Below are 17,053 nucleotides of genomic sequence, written 5' to 3' on the forward strand. Positions count from 1 at the left end.
GAGAGGGGGTTCCTCCCATACCAACAAGTAATCTTGGATACCAGCAGGATGTCTGAGAATTCAACTCAATTTTGACACCGTCTACCTGGATACAGAGTCAGATACCATAGGTTAAGGGCTGAGTCACACAAGAACACCTTTCACTTCAGAACCCAGTCTCAAGCCCAGGTTGTTACCTGTGCTTCTAACCTTGTTATAACTCAGATGTTCCCAGGACCCCCTTCTTGGGTTTGATTAATTTACTAGATCATCTCACAGAACTCAGGAAAACCAGTTTACTAACTAGACTTTTGGTTTCTTACAGAGGACATTAAAGGATACCAATCACCAGTCAGGTGAAAAGATACATATAGAGTAAGGTCCAAACAAAGTGGCTTTGTCCTCATGGAGCTTGGTGTGTGACATGGTGGCCTGTGGATGTATTCTGGTTTCCTGTTGTGGAAGCTCTCCCAACCTCCTCCTGTTATTATGGAGATTTCATTACATAGGTGTGATTGATTAACTCATTAGCATTGGTGATTGATGTGACCTCTAGCCCCTTTCTCTTCCCTGGGAATCAGGGAACAACAGGATAAGTTTCTTACCGTCTATTCAGGATTGGTTCCCCTGACAACCATCCCCCATCTATAGGTGCTTTGCAAAAGTCCCTTTCATTAACATAAACCCAGCTGTGGAGGAAGGGCTTATGATGAGTAACAAGGCACCTGGTTCACCTTTAGGGCTCTGAAGCATTTTTAGGAACTGAGGAGATCAAATATTATAACAAAAGATGATTTCATTGCTGTTATTGTTCAGGGAATTTCAAGGGTTTGGGGAGCTGTGAGACAGGAACTGTGGATGGAAACCAAATATACCTGAGAGAAATATATTTTGGTCGTCTGAGTAAGTATATATATTTCTTATAAATCACAGTATTGCAGTCTCCATACCATATTTGTTATAAAAATAAAACTTTGGATCTGACCACTTTGAGAATCACTATTTAATCTACCTCCACCCCTTAATGGAGAGAGGGCTAGTATTTTACTCAGGAGAGAACACCTTGGTAATTAATTAATTAATAATTGGAAATAAACTTAATTGGTAATCAAGGTACCTGAGACTTATTCTTGAATCTCAGTAACCAGAAGGGTGATATTCACCAAGTTGTTATCTCTCGATTTCCATTTCCTGATATTAAATAAATCCATTAGACTAAGAGGTCTCCAAGATTACTTTCTACTTATCATGCATTGACTAAAGACTGTTTTAAACTTTTTTTGAAGTTGTGTGCTAGTTTGATTACACCCATAAATTTCCAACTTCAGCTCTTCAATATTGATGACCTATTAAAAGTTTCAATGTTTAAACAACCAATGACACACTTTCCTAGACACTCAGGAAGGCAATGCTACTCTTGAAACAGAGCGGATGAGCAATCTTCAAAAACCCCACAGCTCATGATTTGGGGGATGGGAGAAGGAGATAATACAGCTTTTAAGGTACTTTGCATATCTATGGCAACCTGGTATCTAGCTACTGGCAGTGCTACTGCCCCAGGGCAAAAGGTATATGTGACTTTTAGGATTTAAAAGGAAGGGCAGGCAGCCTTGAAAAAAGGGAGCATGTTGGAGAAGCATGACGGAGAGGTGCCATACTGTAGGAGGATGTTGTAGCAGCCATGTGGGAAGCAGTAAGCAGCTATGCAGTTTGTAGTCAGCATTTGGCCTCGGCTAGTAAGAAAGCAGGCATGCTATTGCTTTGATCATGCCAGGTCTAGCTGACTCTGAAGCCACCAAAGACTCTGACTTGCAAACCCAGACTGTATGTGGACTCTTAAAACTCAGGACATATGGAAAGGACACTCTCTTAGGACTTGTGCCTCTCCTGTACTTCACCATGATCCAGTGTAACATGGCACATGCTTTCCTGGACTATTATATGGAGGCTGATGACAACACATCCCAGATCCTGAAGGAGAGAGCTGACAGATAAGGCACGGGGAACTCTTGGGCTTGGTTTTGATTTATAGCCTTTTGGGGAGAAAGGGAAGTGATGGGTCTCATGGGAGAACAGGGCTTCTAGCAGGAGTGCTCCCAGCCCCCCAGAAGTTGGAATTTTATGAATAAAAACCTGTTTTTCTCAACACTAACTGCTGGCTCATACACCAGGATGCCACATGAATGAGCCCTGCTTTGCTGGGTAACACTCTGCCACTGTATCTCTAAACTGTGTGTTAGTTCACTTACATGATGCCAACTTTTAACCCCAAGTAAAAGGCAATGATACCTAGACATAGAGTGCTGTGTCTCCTCCCCCTTGCCTTTGCAGTCTGTGCTTACATTAGAGAGCACTTTCACTTCCGAGTTTTCAAGGGCAACAACATCTCTTGCCAAATTGAATTTGGCTTTTAGGCCTAGAAACCAAGATAATGTTATTAAGTGCATTTAACATCCATGATACTTCCTGAGTGTTTTCAAGCCATAATCTAGGGAGATAAAAGTGAATAATGTGTGCTTGCTCCCTTTGAATGCTTATCATCTAGTGGAAAAGGTGGCTGGACATACAAATATTTATTTTAACCAGTGTGATGAGGGCCAAATGCATGTGCCCTAGAAGGCAGGGACACAGGAGTTTTTCTTGTTCATCTCTTGTCCTGAATGCTGGCAGAGGGCCTGACACCTAACAGGTTCTGTGCAGGAAAGGAGCCTTGACTTCCAACAACAGTCAGTAATGTCAGAAGAGCTGTCATAGAGAAGGGTGATATTTAAACTGAGCAATGAGGCACCTGCAAATCATGTGTGGGGGAAGAAGACACTTGCCACTACCTTCAAGGTTCTTTCAGCTGGTCTAACAATCAAATAGACATTGGACAAATTAACAAGAGAAAATTACACACACACACACACACACACACACACACATATGAACCCTGCAACATGTGAGAGTCAAAGATCCCACATGCAGGAGAGGTTTAAAGACAGAAAGGTGAAACAAGCATAAATGACATTCTGAGCTAGGGATGAGGTAAGGTGACTTGGGGACTTCAAAGGGTCACTGCAAAATGGTAAGAATAGTAGATGTTTAGTAATTAAAAGTTTGCCCTGCTCTGTAGATAGGGCTAACTATGTTATGTTTGATCTCCTTTTATGGACAAGTCCTCTAATTCAAGTCTTTTAGGTAGTTAGTGGAGGGTCAGTAGTTTCTCTTGAGCCCACAGCTGAAGTTGCCTTCAGCACAAAACAATCTGCCTATCACTGAGGCACATATTAGGATGGATCTTTCTGAACCCCCACAAAATGCTGCCTAATAATTACTAGAGATCAGACTGGCACACTGGGATGCTGCTCATATGAAATGAAGGTCAGCCGAGTCTGAGGCTTGTGCTGCCTGGCACCACCCAGCCAAAAAGCAAAGCGAGGGATTGGATTCTAAGTGCGCATTTAATATCAGATGCTGGAAATCAGAGAAGATGGTGGATAAAAACCCTAACATCCGCCTCCTCCCAAGCTTCTCAGGGACAAGTTTATATAGGGGAAGCATGGAAAAGGGGTTTTGATCTTGACGAATATTTTCATTATTGATTTCTGGAACAGAATGGTCAGCGTTCTGATAAAGATCTTAAAGCCAGTCAAGCAGTGGTGGGGTGTGCATCACCCAGGTGTTTCTGAGGTGCACTGGATCAGTCTTCACATTCCTGGTAACTTAGCAGTAGGTTCAGGGCTGGGTTAAAAATTCCTTTGTTCTTTCCTGGTCAGCTCTTAACTGCAACAAAATCTCAGCAGGAACATAAGGTTAAACATATAATTTGATTAATTGGTTACACATTCTATTTGTAATCATCTAAGGCTATGATGGAGGAGAAGGAAAAGAAAGGAAAAGAAACCTTATTTTCTATTCTACCCCTTACACCTCTATCAGTAAGACCAGCCTTCTCCCTTCCTTACCCTGGACAAGTTACTTCCTCTCTCTGGGCCTTATGCTTTTGGGGGTAAATGGAGAAGGGGTTCAGCAACATAATCTCTGAGAGCGCATGTGTGCGTGCGTGTGTGTACTAAGTCCTATCAAGTTTGCAGGGAAAGCAAAAACAACTAGTATACAAAAACTGCAAGTTTTCACTACGCTGAATTCTCTTGTGGACAACAGACAACATTGACAGGAAACCAAACAACACCGAGCCAAAAGAGGGTAGTGAACGATTTGGAAAAAACGGAAGGAAGAGCAATGCTCAAACTGCTGAGGCGGCTGGGGATAGCAAGTGAAATTTTCTGAGGAAAAAAACAAAAAAAGCAAACTTCAGTTAATGAAAAAAAATGAAGAGAAACAAAACTCCACTTACAAGATCTTTTCCTTCACAGGGACTTTTTCACACCTGGCTCCCCTCCTACCCTCCCCCACCTTCCTTCTCTCTTTCCCTGACCTTTGTCCCTGCCACCTCATTTTCTCTCTCTCAGTGTCTGTCCCTCTGTCTCTTTTTCTCTCTGCCTCTCTGTCCCTTTCTGCTTCTCAACCCCCCTCCCCTCCTCCCCGCCGGCGTGCGCGTGTATTGCCATTCTCATTCTCTTTCATTCTCTCTCTCTCTTCCCCTCCTCCCTCTCTCCCCCTTTCTCTCTCCTCCAAGGAGGAAGTCGGGGTCGCATGCGGACCAGCTGTGACTCTTAAATCCTATTTTGAGTCCATCCTTGGCAATAAACCTTGTCCCTGGGCTCTCCCGGGGCTCAAGGTCCAAGCGAGGGCAGTGCTCGCTGCCGAACCCCTCGCCCAGGTGCCCCAGCCTCCCGTCTCCCACCACCCCCAGGAGACCGAGACCCCGCCCCCGCCCTGCGCGGGCTTCCGGTCCTCTGGTTATTTTAAGCGCGCGGTCTGGGTCGCCTGGCTCACCACGGCTTTCCTCGTGTTTGAACTCCTTCACTTCGCTTCTAACCCTGGCAGCATGGGTCCCTGGCCGCGCTCGCAGCTCGCAGCCCTCCTGCTGCTCCTCTATGGCTTTGGCACTGCGCGCTGCGACACGCCTGCCAACTGCACCTACCCTGACCTGCTGGGCACCTGGGTCTTCCAGGTGGGCAGCGGAGGTTCCCAGAGGGACGTCAACTGCTCGGTGATGGGTAAGCAGCCGCCATGCCCGGACTGTCCCCCTTCCCTCACCCTGAGCCCCGTTCCCCGCAGCGCCCGCACCGTGCGCACCTCCACGAGGCCGGAGCGTCTTGGCTGGGCTTGGGGCCCCTTGGGATGCCCTCTCCTGCCAGGGTCGGGAAGTCCAAGCTGAGCTGCTGGAAACTTTTAACTTCACCTTTGCTTGGTTATTCCCGGGACCTCAATACTTTCTGAAAGACTTTCTTTCCCCACCCCCTTAATTTTTATTTTCTATGTTTTGGGTTTGTTTGGTTTGGAAGAGAGTTCAGACCTTGCAATCTTATAATCTCCGGTCCAATCTGCAGTTCTCGTTTTTTTTTTTTGTTTCTTTGTGTGTTTGTTTTTGCCAGTGAAAACAGCTCAAATACTCGAGAATATAGCAAAAAAGTTTTCTTCCTTTATTCTTTTTTTGTTTTTTGTTTTTTGTTAGGTTGTGGGAAAGAGCCCTTATGCCCAGCGATTTTGGTTTAGATGTATATTGATGCTACTAATCTGAGAAAACATCTGATCCCCTTCTGCACTCTCTTATGTATTGCAGGGATGTATATAAAATATTGTGAGTTTTTTGTTCTTCTAATAAGTCTTTAGTAACTGAATTTGGTAATACCTAGAGCCAAGCACAATGCTAAATACTCCATAAATATCTAGTGTTTGAACACATTGGAATATTCCATATACCCTCAGATAACATGGTTACACAAGGAGAAAGAAATTAGTGAAGGGAGAAGAAAAGTCACAGTCTCGTTCAGAAGAGGCACCTTTGTTCCTCCCGAACCCTTGCCAGCCTGGAGGTTGGCCTAAGTGAGTGAAGTAGTTCTCAGCTGCACTCTGGTCAGCAGAACAGAGATTGCCAGGTGGTTTGTTACTAAAACAGATCAGTTCAACTGTCCAACTCCAAAGGACTGTGGCTTTGCATAATACTGGGCATTTTAACCATCTTCTCTTTTAAAAGTTGAAGGTGGAGGTCTGAAGCAGAAGGAAAATCAGGATTTGCACTCTTTGTTGCACATGCCATCTCATCTCCTATTTCAGAGCATTAATCTAAACCATGGAAAAACTGCCTAACGTGTGGAAACCTCCAGATGGATACAGCAGAACCGTGTTTAGGCAGCCTGTGTCTATAAACTATACTTTTGACCTTAATATAATAATGAAAAAATCCCACGTGTCTGAGCCCCCATCTTCTGAAGTTTAAAAGTTTGGTTCCTAGCAACACAAATTAGCTGTATATGATAGAAATTTGAGTTTGCTGAGAACTATGGGAGGATTCAGATTCTGCAGTTCTGAACTGTAGAGTAATTATGGAGAAAGATGGTCCATTTCTTCTTTGAAGAGATAATTTCCTTTTTCTTTCTTTTGAGCTGATAGCAGGTCCTTTCATATTTTTATATTTCTACTTTTTGAATACCATTTGTCTTTTCTTCATTTCTGCCTGTCATTCTCAGCATCCCCATTTTTCTTTTTTCTTCAATCTTTGGATGCTATGGAAAGGTAGGGGCTGCCCTTTTGGGGGTCCATCTGCCTGTTGGCATATTTCTGTCTTTTGAGCCCTCACTTCACAGGCTTGACTTGAAACCCCTTTGGAACTAGACAGAGAAATGCAACAAGATGGAAAGTCTTGATATCTTCACAGGCCAGATTGGCTCAAATTGGGTGGCATGAAGGAAAGCAGCCTAAAATTATGGAAATTATACAGGAGCTTTTCCCTCCCATTGAAATACAGGTAATTTTCCATTGTTGTGCATTTTCTTTTCTTTAGGACCACCAGAAAAAAAAGTAGTGGTGCACCTTAAGAAGTTGGATACAGCGTACGATGACTTGGGCAATTCTGGCCATTTCACCATCATTTACAATCAAGGCTTTGAGATTGTGTTGAATGACTACAAGTGGTTTGCATTTTTTAAGGTTAGTTTTGTTGGAATGTGCATTCATATTTTCAGTTATCTAATATCTGAAGTCTTTTCTAATCAGTAGAGACTCAGAATTTTAAGATTAAGAAGATAACCAGAATTGACATCCCTTTCCCAAGAGAAATTAAATGGTTTATTTAAAATTATGATATCAGTAGATTGAAAAACCTGATCTGTACTTGAATGTATATAATACATGTGTAATTTAAATTTCTTTTACTATGTCCTTATTTATTTTGAGAGAAGGTAAAGGGGGGAGAAAGAAGATAGGGAGGAAAACATACATCAATCAGTTGCCTGTCCCATGTGCCCCAACCATGCCCCAGCTGAGACCAGGCCCACAATCCAGGCATGTGCTCTGACCAAAAATCCATTTAGTTGACCCTTCACTTTATGGGATGATGCTTAACCAACTGAGCCATGCTGGTCAGGGCTATGACTAAATTTTTAACTTTCTTTATTACACATTTATTTCTAAACGTTGCCTTAATGACTTGGCTTCGTAGTGAATCTGCAGGAAAGGTATGGATATTATAAAAAGTTTTGGAGTTATTATATTATCTTTCTTATCATTGCTTGTTGGTGCTGAGAAATGGACCTAAGTGACTCATTAAAGTAACATGATGTACTCAATATATTAAATATGAATAACTTATTTGACTAAGCTAAGACAAAGAGCATCTGAGTTACTCCTTGAACTAAAGTAAAAGGTTGTCTATCCAGGCCCCCTTGTTTTCTTCTTTCACTAGGGAATAATGCAGGTCCGTCCTTATACGCTAACACATTGTTTCCAATTGCAGATGCACAGCAGGGTAAAATAGTTTAGTCCATCTCAGATATCCTTCTAAAGCTGGAATTTTTCCTGTTGGCAGAGTATGAAATGCTTTAAGTAAATTGAAACCACAAGCCTGAGACTAGCTGTTTCTCATTTATAATCAAGTATAAATAAAGACAGACTTTCATGGAATAGGGTTTACAGCCTTTGGAACATCTGGTAAGAGCTGACTAATTCTAGGATTCGTGGGAAAGTTGGGGAATGACTTAACAATGATTAAAGATAAAGCACCAACAAAAGACTGACTTCTAAATTTATTGTGATTTCTTTCATGGGTTAGGATTTAATCACTAGGATATGATGTTAGAGCTGAGCCTCCCCTATTTTTTCAAATAACTTCATATATATATATTTTTTTTTTAATTTAATTTTTTATTATGAGGATTCCTCTTTAATAGGAAAAAGGAACAGGAAAAAATCACCTTCACTCACCTGGGTTGGCTGGTCTGCTATTCAGCTGTCAGGAATCTCCTATCCATGTTGGCTGTTGAGGCCCAGAAGTCCATTTTATTCATTGAAGCCCATGCCTGGCCAGTTGTTAAACGTTTTTAAGATTATCTCTGGATACTATGTAACTATAGCTATATAATTTTTTAAAACTGTAGTGCATATGAGGTAAATGTAATTCAACCTGGTTATAATTCTTGGTTTGCATATTCTTGAGTTTAGGGCTTTGCAGACTTCTTAGATACTCTGTCACAGCCCTTCAGTATTTTTTGCCTTCATGTTGAGAATTCCTATGGAATTGATGGCACAAAGAAAGAGATGGTCAACAGTTGTTACTCTGTATCATCCTCCCCCTTCCTCTCCTCTTCCTCTTCCCCTTCTTCCCTTCTCCTTCCCCTCTGCCTCCCCTCTGCCTTCCCCCTGCTCCCTCCTCCTCCTTGCTTGACCCAAAACCACTGTTTAACATAAAGATGATAGGCATTCTTGACCGTAAGTGGGAAGAGTCAGTATATATGCTGTTGTAGGACAGAACCCTACCTAATTATCTGCTTCTGGATGGTATTCTCTTACTAGGAATAAAAATAAAAAGAGTGTTCTGCTACTAATTTCAGTATATATTTTTTTAAGTGTGCATTCAACCAGAACCACTATCAGGGCCATGTTTTCTTTTCCTGCTGAAAAATCAACTGCTCTGACTCGTCAGTAATTAGGACTTGTGATAGAGATGATGATATCAGTAAGCAGAGTAGAGCACACATAAGATACTTGGTTTTAAAATATCTCTTAACATAATCAAGCAGTTCCAGATAAACATATTTTGCAGAACAATGAAATCCATGTCCTTTTTGCAAATCCAACTGAAAGATATGGGGAACAGAGTTTTAAAAACTTAAAGAAAAATGATAAAGCAGAGTTGATTTTAGCTTATGGGAAAGTCAGGCACTTTTGGTGAAACTTGTCACACAAAAGCCTTGCTGGTTTCACCATAAGCATCAGGGTATTTCCGACTGTGGTGCTGAGGAAACCGTGCTGGGTAGTAACTCAAGAAAAGCACAAACCTATTAAGTGAGTAAAGTACATGAGACTTTCTCCTACAGGTTAGTAATTATCTTTCAAACAGAGGTTAATTTATTTTAAAAAATGAAGAATTATCAAAACTTAACCAGTATTTTGTTCAAGTTAAGTGTCTTATGTAAACTACAGCACGGTCCACTCCACTATAGCCATTACAGGAGTATCCGGCAAATTTTTGCCAAGTATACCTGCTATCATTATTCTCTACGTTGTTATTTTACGAATTAATTGGATTTCCAGATCTTTGCATTGACTCATAGCAGACCCTACCACATGCTTCCCTTTGCCCTCTTCAGATACGGTCTTGTCAGATCGTTTCTTTTTGTTCTTGCTAGAGGATGGTGAACTCTTGGTGGGGGGAGCTCCACCTTCTGCTCCCCCAGAGCATCCTGCAGCTAGCAGAGCAGACAGCTTCCATATCCTCCCTGCATTCCAACTTTGGAGCAATTGTAATACCACTCCTATTGCTAGAAACTTACTTCATTAAGTTTTCCTTCAGGACTCACTTGGAAGATGAACTGTTTTTATCACTTGAGGTTCCTACACCTTTTTTTCCTTGATTTTATCTGCCTGAAAGTTTTTTGTTTTTTTTTGGCATGTGACTTCAAGCTAGATAAAATCTTGGCAGGAAGTGAATCTTGACACTGAAACTTTGTGCATAGTTTGAGTTGGACAGAAAGCACTAGGTAAATATTTTTAAAAGATACTTTTTCCTTCTCAGCATCCTGTGGGCATTCGATTACCTGAATACTTTAAGGGGGGAGGTTACAAATTCAAATGCATATAGGGCTCACCCAGGCAAGTGCCTAAACATTTGAAATAACCTTATGTAAAACAACAAGGAGTAATTAGACTTATGGCAGAATAAAAATTCCTTGGAGATCTTCATTTCAATTTTCTTTTCAAACAACACGGTACCCAAAATAAAATACAGTACTGTCTGCAGCCCACTTTCTAAGGCTATCAGATTTTAGCAGCATTTACCATTTGGTTATGGTTGGCACACTCCAATACATTTGCACCCCTCAAAAGTACCTACAGATTAAAGGCAGCCAACTTCTTATAAATAAAGTAACAAAAAACAATGTAAAGAACATTTACTTATGGTTGACTTTATGTAATGGATGGATAAGTGATAATTTTTTCTTTATGCTTTTATGTACTTTGTTCATTTTTATATTGAGCTTGTATAAAGCTCCTCTACACAATCATATGAAACAAACTAAGCTCCAAAGAATACTCTCCAGTTGAATAAGCTTTCTAACTTTATTGTTTCTCATTTCACTTTCTCTGGGGCCATAAGAGGGAGCAGTAGAGAAGGAGCTCAGATTTTATTTTGAAGATTAAGCTATTCAAGGACTGAAGAAAATGTAAAGAAGGGAAACTAAATTCATTGTGGCTGAAAATTTTATTTGGTGATAGTAAAGCAAACTTCATTGATTTCTAACTTTTTATTTGGGGCCCACTAGTCTTTATAAAACTGTAAACAAAACTAACTAACTAACTAACAAACCACTACCATAGTGTTTCTTAAGCAGGTTGCTACTTAGAACAGGAAAATTTGGCAATCTTGGGATGTTTGGGAAATGACTGGTGGAATTTATACCAGAAGATTCATTTGCCCATTTTGTGTTCCAGTGACTTGTAAATGTTAAACTCATCACAACAGCCAGAAATGTCAGTCACGCGTTTCTGCGTAAAGGATTTGGAAATCTTGTACCATTTTTTCCCACTGTATCTTCTGGGTTCATTTTTAAGATGTAAGAATTCAGCTTTTAGAATACTTGTTATTAGGGTAGGTTTACTTGTTTCAATGTAGATTCAGTACACAAAGATGAGGATATTTTTCAAAAACACCTTGGTGTTTAAGTGTTTCAGTTGAGGGAAGGAATCAGAACTTTAACACTTAATGTATGCCTAAATGTGTATTTTTGTTTTCTCTCATGATGATGTTTAATCTCAATATAATGACTCAATTTCCTATTGTAAACTCTTCATAGGATGTCACTGATTTTATCAGTCAGTTGTTCATGCAGCTGGGAACTGTGGGAATATATGATTTACCATATCAGAGGAAAAAACTGGGTGAGCTCCATTGAAGTATTTTGAACTTTTTTAAAGGCAAGCTTCTCTCCTTCTCATGGCTTATGCAAATTAATGTTCATGTGTTCATCAGGGAGATGGAGATGAGACTGGACAGTATGGTTTTCTTTTAGATTTCTTGCTTGGGCCTGCTTACTTGCTACCTCTTCCATGCCTGCACTATATGGTGTGAGTGGTTTTTCACTTTTGCATGTTGTATTTGCACACATCAGATTAGCTCTCCCAGGTATGATACTTATAAATAGACATGAACCCCCAAAGGAAGAAAAGGTTGGTTTAAGTTCAGTTTAAATCCTTGAAGTAGCTAGGCTGCCTTGGGTGGTTCTTTATTTTTTTTTTCCCCTAAAAAGATTCATGAGGGAACCATGTGAAGCCATGGCATTTTAAGTCTGTTTTGCAGTAGAGAAGGTGGCTCTTCCAGAGAAACTGACATACTTGTCACTCATTCTTGTGAGTTATCACCCATCTTTTTAAAAATGGCTCCTTCTCAGAACATAAAATATTGACTGGAAGAAGAGGATATTTTTCACTCTTTACACTTTCACACTTTCAGAATATATGTTTAAAGCACTGCTCTTACTGGATCCATAAATTGAATGTCCAGAATTTTGATGGAAAAATGGGTGTTTAGTGAATAAAGTTGATAGGGACTTGACCTCCTTGCATTTTAACATTTTTTCCCTTTTCCCTTTATCCTTTGCTTAGCTTTTAAGTACCAGAAGTGAGATATCAACAATGGAACTGGTATAGTCTTATCCTATAAAAGCATTTGCCAGACTATGTAATGGCCCAACAATGACTGGCATATCTGCCAGGTAGGATTGCTCTTCAGGTACAACAGTTCATCTGGTTAAGCTTTAGAGATCATTCCAGGCAGCCACTCATAACAGATCAAATGCAAATTAGAGCTGAAACTAATAAGCATAAGCTGTTTTTCTGAGTTCTTTTCTGGTTGTTGAGTAAGTGTAGATTTATTAAATAAGCTCCTTTATTTCAGAACTTCTCAGAATCTTTGCCCTATTATATGGTGATAGCTTAGAAGAAAGATACAGTGGTAGGAAACTTTTCCAAAATAAATTCACCATTTTTTCCTAACAAAAAATAAGGTGTTCTCAGAATGCAGCTTAAATAATTCTGGCTTAAAACTCTTCACTCTTCCTCCTAATTATGGAGACACTACCAGTAGAAAAGATAGTCCCTTGTATTTGCTCTGAAGTGGGATAAATAGCCTTGTACCTGGAAATATGGGTTCAAGCAGCACTAAGCCTGCATTTAGAGTTTGTAAGGTATACAATTTAATGTATCTATGTTGTTAGATTAGCCTGTATCTTAAATACACTTAAAACTGTTAGGTTTATACAAATGCATCTGCATGTGCTTCCTGACTGTTGGCTGCATGGGCAATGCTTGATGCTTCAGCATTCACTTTTGAGAATGGTGGCTTTTTGTGAATGTCTTAAATAGCATGAAAAAACAAAAAAACCAGCATCTCAAATACTAGTACTGTTTTTATTTTAACTTGAAATAAATTAATATGATTAATTGCTAAGAGACAGTATTAACTCTAGTTTTTATTGTCTTGTAGTTGTTAAATAGAGCATCTGTTGAGGGGGTCTTTTAAAACCACAGCCCTGCACACTGCACAGGCTTTGAGGCCAAGAGGCAGAGCAGCATGCAGCACTGGACCTACCTACCTCTAACAGCTAGCAGAGGCCTCCAGCAGCTACAGACCCTTCTGGAGTCTTTCTCTGCATGCAAAATGCAGAGGAGTCCTGGTGACCTACCTCCAAGGTAGCTGCCCTCCCGAATATTTCCGTGGAAAGCAGCCAGCACCATTTTGGAACGTGAACAACCAGACACTGCGCAGGAGGAAGAAAAAAATAACCTGGAAGTCGTAGGTGGCTTCGCCATTCAGCCTTTGAGTAGAAGGAACGCTATGCACCATAAAGTTTTTTTTTTTTTCGTTTGAATTCTCTTCTATTGAAAGGATTTCTGCAAACAAGCTAGGATTGGAATTTCGTATTTCTTTTGTTCACAGTGCAAATTTTATTCACAGTTATCTTCCTGAATGCCTTTTCTTTCCCTTCATTACCTGAGGAACACCAGCATCATCCTAAGGAGAAAATAAGGCTTCAGGTTACCGTGGGACGCACAGATAGGTATTGGGGGGAAGCTGGTGCTATGGCAGGGGCTTTCTGAGATAAGCCAGACTGTTGGACGATATCTTTTTGTGGATCACAGGCCTGCAGTACCCCTGGCTGGAAGGATGGTATGATTAATACATTCTATGTCTCCTTTTTTGATTAGGTGCCATCCTTATGCTAAGAATTTGAGGACTTGCCCTTTTAAAAACTGTAAAATAAATATTACTAGCTTCATTTTACAGATAGGGATAATGAGTTTCATATAGAACTTAAGCTCACAGCTTAAGTGTTAAATGATAAGGGCTAGTTTGAAACCTAAGCACTTCCTTGGGGCTAAAGAGGGAAAGAAAAGCCATTTCACAAAGCAGTGCAGGTACTTGGAGTCATGTTTGGGTAGATTTTCTGGTGAGTCTCAGTCTGTAAACATCACAAATGTTAGTTTAATGGAATAGAATATGCACTGCATTGGCTCCTATTGAGATTTAGGAGAATTGGCTTGAAATTTAGGTTTCCTTTCCAAATTAGGCTACTCACTTTCTTTCCTCAGCCAGGCCTGTCATTCAAGATAAAAAATTACCTTCTCCTTCCCTGTGTAGTCCCCCAAATTGCAAGGAGAGTTTTGTAATCTTCAAATTAAGTACAACCTAAGTACCTTTGCCAAGTTCACTTCTCTTAATAGCATTATTGTTCACACTGATTGCTATCATGTGGCTTTTTCCTTTTAAACAATGGACTAGTTTCCTCCTGATTAATATCAGCCTTGGTAAACTGAAAATGTGGGGCTACACCTAATTCATATTGTCTGGCAGAACTTTCCTCCTGCATTCCTGCTTAGAGAGCAGGTTGCCATCATTACATTATGAGTTCAGAGCGTTTGTTATATCATCTGAGAGGTACTGGTCTGCAATTCTGGGAAGGTTATGTCTTGCAAAGATGAATTAACAGTGCAGCCGACTACTTCTACCTGGATACTTTCTTCCATCCTACCTCTGGGCCTGATAATTCTTCACTCAGGACCTGATGCCACCTCTTTGAAACCCTCCCCAACTCTCCATCAGTGGGAGAAACACTGTTACTTTGGTTCCCGTTGTGCTTTGCATGTACCTCTGCTCTTGTAGTACTAACTCTGCTATAATGGAGTGATTTGATGGCATGTCTTCATGGTTTTCCAGGCTGAAAATCTCTTAATTTCCCTGTATATCTTAAGCACCTAATGCAGGTGAAAATTTATAAGTGCTTGTAAGGTTAACCACTTTTCTTGTCTTTTCAAAGATTTTTCACAAGTAATACCAGTTTACAAATAATTCTGTAGGGTTATAGAAGCACAAACTGGGAATGGTACTATGTTTATATTTTTGGTTCTCTACTCTAAAATATATCAGGTTACCTGCCTCCAGAATCCTGAGAGAATTCAATGTTTTCAAACTGATTTTCAGGGGGTGTGTGTGCATGCGCGAGCACACTTTGCATGTAAATATTTGTTTTGATTCTGAAGAAGATAAGATTTGGTGGGTACAGAACTGTAAATATACGTGTTAGGAGGCTTCATGATATTACCCTGCTTCGCATTCTCTGTTGTAAATGCCTGCTTGTCCTCTCCTTTGGTCTTTAAATTCCATGACGGCTGGGATCAACTCTGTATTTACTGACCATTTGATTTCCTATGTATAGAACAAAATGTGATAAATAATGGGGCTTCAATAAATATTTGTAAAAGAAAGAGAATTGGGTAATATATCATTGTGTTGTCCTTTTTTTTTTTTTTATTGATACGTTTCTGGAATTATTAACATTTGAGTCCTCAGAGCCTATGGTGGACCCTCAAGCCTTATTCTTAGAATGACTTTGTAGAAAACAGATGAGGCTTTTAAATTTTATTCTGTTTATTTATTTATGTTTTAATTTTGGTGTGTGACTCTGTAGAGGCCAAGATAGAACTCAAAGTTATAAAGAGTAAACTTCCATAATTACTAAAAACTACAGTAGCTGTCAGGGGAAATAGCTTCATGGCGGCAGTGGCGCCCCAAATCCTGGAGAACCAACCAGGCCGGGATGCTGTGGCTTATGCTTCCTTCCTACTGAACAGTGAGAAACACCAGATAAAAGTCAGGTGAGCACTTATGATTTCTTCCAGCTTGACAGTTTTAAGAGTTTATGATCTAGGGATATAAAGTACAACATTAGGAAATTAGTAATGCTGTAATGTGTATGATGTCAGATGGTTGAGATGATCACTTTGTAAGTTATAGAAATGGCTAAGTTGCACACCTGAAACTAATACTGGATGTCAACTGTAATTTAACGATTTAAAAATAAAGAGTATCAGTGAGTAAGTGATGAATGAGCCTAGGGATTTTTGGCTACTTTGCTGAGTGGTAAATTGTTGTTTTCCTAACTGATTCTGGAACATATATTTTGGATCTAACTGTCTTTTCAGTTCTGGAAATAAATAAATTTATGACCCTCCATTTTTACATGTAAATCTAGCATCCAGTTCCTTCAGTAAAATGCTGGGAGTTAATTTGGTTGCAACCACTGTTGACAGTTTCCTGGCAGCTTTACTATTCATTAAAATTCAACCTTCCAAAAAAAATGATTAAGTCTATTTAGTAAGCAGAAAACTACAGCAAATCCTTGTAACTAACATAGGGAAGTTTGTTTCTTTCTGAAGAAAGGTGTGGAGCTCCTGGGTGGGTTTGGCAGGACACCAGTTCAGTAAGATGTGCCTTGTTCTCTTTGGTTGCCATCTAATATGGCTTGACTCACCCTCCAGCCATGACAGCAAATGGAAGTGGTTCATCCGCACTCCTGTGGCTGGTACAAGGAGGAGCAAAAGCGGGTGTGTAGTGGTTTGTGTGGAAAATACTACAATAATTATTAAACAATAATAGAAGAAGAAACTCTGTATTTTGTGTCCTCATAACTGGAAACCTACTTTTGCTCCACCCTGTGTGGACACAGTAAACCAAGACAAAAAAATTGAATAAACATTCTTTGTTCTTAAGTATTGCTAGAATGTAATATCTTGCATATATGGTTTATCATTACATCATTCCACTTTTCTGAAATTAGTGAATGATCTTGATGAAACAGACTTAGATGTTCAAATTTTTAATTATTTATTCCACAGTGTGTGTGTGTATATATATATATACACATTTAAAAATTATATATATGCACTACCATACTAATAATTTTCTATCAAACATGAAATAATAATATAAACTACATGATTTATTTATCATCACAAACATGTCCTGTCAAAATATATTTCATTATGATAACCTTTGAAAATAATGTACAAATATACTTCATGATCATGACTTTGCTGCCAAAAGCAATGTTAGAATCTCTGTTAACAAAAATTTTTATTACTGAATACTTGGAACATTTCGAAACAGAATTTTCTAATTAAAGTCTTTGAAAGA

The 17,053-nt window shown here is 39.7% G+C and overlaps 1 protein-coding gene across 1 annotated transcript in view; it reads left to right on the plus strand.

Annotated features, from left to right (window-relative positions):
* The first annotated feature begins 4,710 nt into the window (after nucleotides 1–4,710).
* Nucleotides 4,711–17,053, plus strand: part of CTSC (cathepsin C) — a 35,433-nt gene continuing 23,090 nt past the window's right edge. The window contains exons 1-2 of the mRNA XM_090265751.1: nucleotides 4,711–5,084; nucleotides 6,872–7,017. Of these exons, the coding sequence (XP_090121877.1) occupies nucleotides 4,913–5,084; nucleotides 6,872–7,017 (318 nt within the window). The 5' untranslated portion in view covers nucleotides 4,711–4,912. The remainder of the gene's footprint in view (nucleotides 5,085–6,871; nucleotides 7,018–17,053) is intronic.

The sequence above is a fragment of the Furipterus horrens genome, unplaced genomic scaffold, assembly GCF_987537825.1.
Source record: "Furipterus horrens unplaced genomic scaffold, mFurHor1.1.pri manual_scaffold_2, whole genome shotgun sequence".
In the NCBI taxonomy this organism is placed as follows: domain Eukaryota; kingdom Metazoa; phylum Chordata; class Mammalia; order Chiroptera; family Furipteridae; genus Furipterus; species Furipterus horrens.